At 58.3% G+C, this 5,331-nt stretch overlaps 1 protein-coding gene across 1 annotated transcript; it reads left to right on the top strand.

The window, feature by feature from the left end:
* The first annotated feature begins 317 nt into the window (after nucleotides 1-317).
* On the top strand, nucleotides 318-4,459 carry PTMS (parathymosin). The gene is made up of 5 exons (XM_079301461.1): nucleotides 318-1,144; nucleotides 1,889-1,960; nucleotides 2,650-2,731; nucleotides 2,881-2,945; nucleotides 3,529-4,459. Exons 1-5 carry the CDS (start codon nucleotides 1,097-1,099, stop codon nucleotides 3,577-3,579), a joined length of 318 nt encoding a protein of 105 aa, XP_079157587.1. The 5' UTR covers nucleotides 318-1,096; the 3' UTR covers nucleotides 3,580-4,459.
* Nucleotides 4,460-5,331: the final 872 nt, after the last annotated feature.

A 5,331-nucleotide genomic window follows, 5' to 3' on the forward strand; every position in this document is an offset into this window, starting at 1 on the left:
CGGTGGCCCGGAGCGGGAGGTCGGTCCCGGGCGAGTGGGGGGCCGAGCCGTGCGGGACAATGCCCGCGGCACGGCGACGGGAGCGGCGCGATGCCCGCGCCCTCGCGCGCCTTCCCGCGCCCCACGTGCCAGCGGCCCCTCCCGCCTCGCACTGCACCAAACGGCCCCGCGCCCCCGCCCCGCCGGCGCGCCGGCCCCGCCAGCCAATGGCGAACCTGTTGCCAGGCAGAGAGCTCATTTGAATGGTCCAATCAGGAACCCCAGCCCGAGCCCCTCCTTATATGGGGACCGGGGAATGCGACTGCTAATCCGTCCCCCGCCACCGCCGGCTGCCCCGCCCACCCCCTCGGCTAAGCACCGCCCACCCCTGCCCGAGACCCCGCCCACTGCCTCCGCCGCGCGCTGAGCGCGGGAAAAGCGCCTGGCGCCGGGCGGGCAGGCGGGGGGGAAGAAGGGGAGGGGCGGGAGGAGCCCCGCCGCCGGGAGCGCTTCCAGCGGGAGGAAGGGCGGGCAGCTGGAGTGGAAAATTCCAGGCAGGAGGCCGCGTGTCGCCAGCGCTGCCCTCCCACACGGCCCCGCAGCGTCGCTTCTCGCCTCCCCCGGATTGCTCCTGGAGAGCCAGCCTGCCTGTACGGGCGGCTCCCCGGGAGTGCTGCGGACAGAGGGCTGGACTCCCCTCCCCGGACGCACTGCCCATCGGAGCCGCAGCACCTCGGCGCGGAGCGGGGCTCTCGGCTGGCCTCGACGGGGCCGTGCGGCGCCGTGCAGGGACCCGCGGTGCGCCCCCGCCGCCGGGCGGCCGCGGCTGAGCGCACATTGTTCTAGCGGCCCGTCCCTCTCCCCTCCCTCCTCCGCCTCCCGTCCCTCTCTCCTCCCTCCCCAGGTCCCTCCTTCCCTCGTCACCGGCGCTGTATAAATCCCCTGCCCCGGCGGATCCCCCCACCGCGGGAGACCCTGGTACTTTGGCCCCCGGGGCGGGATCCTGCCGCCGCCTACGGACCGCGGGGACTTTGCGCTCCCGCCGCTGACCCCTCCTTGCTCTCTCTCCCTCGCACGGTTCCCACCGGCCTCTTCCCTTCGCAACCGGGGGGCCAGGATGTCGGAAAAACGCGTCGAGGAGGCACCGGCGGAGCTGAGCGCTAAGGTGAGACACCTTCCTCCCCACCCGCTGCCCTCTTCCCATCCCCGAACCGGCCGCGCTCCCGGCGGGAGGGGCGGGAACGGGCTCGGCGGAGGAAGGGGGGGCGAGCGCTCCGTGAGGCGCCCCGGCGGCGGGGGGCGCGCGCGGCCCCTCGCGCGCCGCCCGGCCAATGGGGGGGCGGGGGCGGGGCGGGGAGGGGGGCCCCGAGGGCCCGCGCGCCCCCCGCCCCGCCCCCGCCCCCCATTGGCCGGGCGGCGCGAGCGCGCGCGGGGTTCGGCTCCGCTCGGGGCCGGGGCGGGGGGGGGCGGGAAGCGGTGTCACGGCGGAGCCGGAGGAAAGTTGTGTGGACACAAAGCGCGGGCCCTCGGGTGGCGGGGGAAGGCGGAGGGACGGGTGGAATAGAGAGAGAGAGGTCCGGAAACGCCTCGATCCTACGAGCAAGGTTACCTTTTTTTTTTTTTTTTTTTTTTTTTTTTTTTTTTTTTTTTTAATAAATCGTTAAAACTCTTTCGTGCCACTTCTGGTTTCCACACGCGTGTGCAGGCTAAAAGTAGCTGTGACGCGCGTTCGCTGCTGTTTTCCTTTGTCAGGCGGGCGGATTTAACGCCTAATATGTCTCCTCGCCCGCTATTCCGCCTCTCCTCCTAGCCTCCTTTGTTTAGGCATCCCCGTCTTTTATTGCCGCTGACCGCCGGAATGTTGTTTGTTTTTTCCCCCCCCTCCCCCCGCACCTCATTTCATATATAGGAAAGGAAAGAAAAGAAGGAGAAAGTGGAAGAGAAAGCAGTCCACAAAGAAAAGAAGAAGGAGATAGTAGAGGTGAGGCCCTTCTGAGGGACAGATTTGATGACGTCGGGAAGGTTTTTGTGCTCGTTGTGGGTAAAGAATATGAAGGGAATATGGGAGATAAGAAAGAGGGCAAGCCAGGGAAGCTACAGCATAGAGGTGAAGGGAGAATGAGCTCTTGGATAAATGTGGAGAATGAACCATGAAGGACTTAGTGTAGTCAGCACAGCCCATCGGGGAGAACACAAGGTCAGAGAAGGGAATGGGGCTGAGAACAAGTGGGAAAATGTGGCACCGGAGATGTGGTCCTGTGCCTGCTGAGATATCCTGAGGTGCACAAGGAGCATGTGTTGGAGAAGGTGGGGGGAGGAACAGTGAGGAAACGCACAGATTGATGGAGGTCGGGAGGGATCTGGAAGCAGATGTACCATGAGCCTCGGCTAAGTCATTAGCCTGTAATCACAGAGATGCTTTGGTTGTTGGGAGGGATGGCAGCAGCTCATCAGGATGTAAGCTTCATGTTGTTGGGGATGGACTAGAAGGATTGGCTTTGTGAAGGAAGGCTGGCTGGGAGGAGTGTTGAGCAGGGCTGGTGGGAAAAACAGAGTAACAATGCACTTGAAGTGGCTGGAGCTTTGGAAATTGTTCTTGTAGCAGAGAGCATGTGCATCCTGGTGTCATCCTGGCACCAGTTTCTGCTCTGACCCATTTGTTTCATCCAGGATGAGGAAAACGGAGCTGATGAGGATGATGAAGAAAATCCTGATGATGTGGATGAAGAAGAAGGTGGTGATGAGGATGAAGGTAGGGAAAATTGAAGAAATAGGAGGCTGCAGAGGAGCAGAGGATTGTGGAGGGAAATTCCTTCTCTGAGCCCTCTTGACTGCGAGATTACATTCCCTTAAACGCTGCTTCAGTTTAACCCATGTTTTTCCTTTCTTGGTTGTCTTTAGAAGCAGATGAGAATGGGCAAGAGCAGGATGGCCACGCAGAGAAACGATCTGCAGAGGAGGAGGAGGTGAGGAGTAGTGTGAGAATAATGGTGGGGAGAAGGAACAAGGCTCCTTGCTGTTGTTGATAAAGTCCATGTGGATGCTGCTACTGAGAATCTCAAATTGGCCTCGGGTCTCATTGCTTCAGCAAACAAATCTGATGTGGCAAGGGGATAGTAAATCACTGTATGCTCCTTGTAGGATCCAAGTCCTTCCACCAGCAGTTGTGGTGCTGAGTAATTGAGAGAGATTCCAGGTGCTGGAGGTTGTGCTTGCTGATGACCTCTCAGCTACCTGTGTTTTCTGGGCTTCAGGCTAGGACTTGTAAGGGTCTGTCTGGAGTGATGTGAGCCTTGGCTTCTTACACCTCCTGGAAGTAACAGCATGGGTGTGGTGACCCTCGGAATGGAACTGTCCACATCTTAACCACGACCAACAGAGCAGCTGTGTCAGGCACTCCAGGGTGCTTTAGAGGGGAGTGGGTTTAGGGTGGGCCTAATGGAGATATCCATATGGAGGAAAGAGCAGCAGTTAAGAATTTTGTGGAAAAATTATGTATCTTGATGACTGATAGTAAATCCTTCTTTGTACTCCCCGTGGCTGATGCAGGATGAAGTGGATCCAAAGAGACAGAAGACAGAAAACGGTTCTTCAGCTTGAGTCCTCCCCTCCCATCTCCCCTGTTCCGTCCATCTCTCCTCCTCCATTCCAGCCTGTGCTTGCACTGCCCGTTAGCCTCTGGCTTCACACAATCTCAGATGAGGGAAGATTAGAAATGCTCTCAAACGGGGAAGACAGCAGTTCCCTCCTCACCCAAAGACCTAACCCGTCCATGACATTCCCCAGCTGAAGTTCCCCAGCCCCCTGCGTCCCTTCCCTGTGCCCTGCTGTGCTCTTCTTCCTCAAGAATCTCATGGCTTCCTGGGCACACAGCCTCGCCAGGCGCTTCACGTGGCAAAGCACCTCCCATCCCCTTGTCACCTGCCCGCCTGTTTTGTCACTGGTGTGAGATTCTTGAGAGCTCCTGCTCCCCAGCCTGCTGCCAGAGCTCCTCCCTGAGCCAGGAGGAGCGGGCACAGATCTCATGGTGCGTTCCCCATCCTAGGCCTCTTCTCATTTGCTTTCCCGCTGAACCCTGAGAGACAAAGAATATTACAAGCAAATAATGGTTCTATTAAGCAACACACGGAGACAGGATTTATTTTACGCTTTTTTTTTTTTCCAAGTTTACATTACAGCAAGCTGGCCCTCGTGAATTTTTCGGAAGATAAGGGTTGCTTTTATATACTAATTTCATCTGAGCTGTGTATTTTTTTTAATTTGGAGGCTTTTATAAAACAAATCAAGAGAGAAACAATTGGGGACCAAACTTTGATTTCCATTTTTTCCCTTCAGATTTTCTTGTGACCATTTTTTGTAAATTAAAGGCAATATAGCCACAGCGTTTTCTATGGCACAGACATCACGAGGATAATAGATATAAATATATATATTGTTTTCAACAAGCACTGTAAATAAAAGCGTTTAAAAATGTTTCAGACCTCTGGTGTGGATGGCTGTGTCTTCACATCCTGCAGGGGTCGGTGGGAGTTGGCGTGTGGGAAGAGAGGGTGGCTTGCCCAGCAGTGGGTGGAGAGGGGAGCCCAGGTTGATCAAAGGGCCCGTGTTGGTTATTTAAGGGCCCCTTGGGGCAGCGAGTTTGGGTCCTGCTTCCCCTGTCCCGCTGCAGTTACAGCGAGGGCATGGCACAAACACAGGACGAAGCTCCAGGGCTGTCCTGAATCTCCTGAAGCTGCTGTTGGGGCTCAGCACCGGGCAGAAGGGGTGGGAAAGGGAAACCGAGCTGCGGCTGCTGGAAGCCGCCCGGTGCTGCTGCCCCGTGGCCCCGTGCCCGGGCTGGCCTCAGCCGTGACTCACGGCACCGGGAGCGCTTTGAGAGGCAAGAGCTCCAGTTCTTTGCCCCGCCAGCTGCCTTGGGGAGAGCTGTCAAGCATTTGTCTTTTTATCTGTGCAGACCTTTAAAGCTGCTGTTCGTGTTCTTTTTAAACCGTGCTTTGGCGGTCTGGCCACCGGGGGCTGTAACACCGACTCCTGTGTGAGCATCAGCGGCTTTGTGCTGGTCCGGCCGCAGCAGCGGGCCGGGCACCGGGAGCGCTACACTCGTCTCCAGAGGCACAAGGCATCCGCTGTCATTTTCTCCAAACGGGGCTCTGCGGAGGGACAAAGCTGCTGCCGATCCCCGCTGCCCGTGGGTGGGATCGCTGCACCTCGCCCCATTCCTGCAGGAGCTGCCGGCAGCTGGAGCCACGGCCAGCTTGGCTCCTTCCCCCAGAGCCACGTTCGGGGAGCAGGTCGCTGCTCCATCAAAAAAATTACAGATTCCACTCTCTGTTCCGGATTCGGGCAAGCCCT

The sequence above is a fragment of the Erithacus rubecula genome (genome assembly GCF_903797595.1).
Source record: "Erithacus rubecula genome assembly, chromosome: 1".
NCBI lineage: Eukaryota > Metazoa > Chordata > Aves > Passeriformes > Muscicapidae > Erithacus > Erithacus rubecula.

Bases quoted from the DNA above. Each gene is read 5' to 3' on its own strand.
- PTMS (XM_079301461.1), top strand. From the start codon at position 1,097: ATGTCGGAAAAACGCGTCGAGGAGGCACCGGCGGAGCTGAGCGCTAAG. The intron at 1,145-1,888 runs GTGAGACACCTT...TTTCATATATAG, and splicing joins CGGCGGAGCTGAGCGCTAAG to GAAAGGAAAGAAAAGAAGGA. The intron at 2,946-3,528 runs GTGAGGAGTAGT...TGGCTGATGCAG, and splicing joins GATCTGCAGAGGAGGAGGAG to GATGAAGTGGATCCAAAGAG.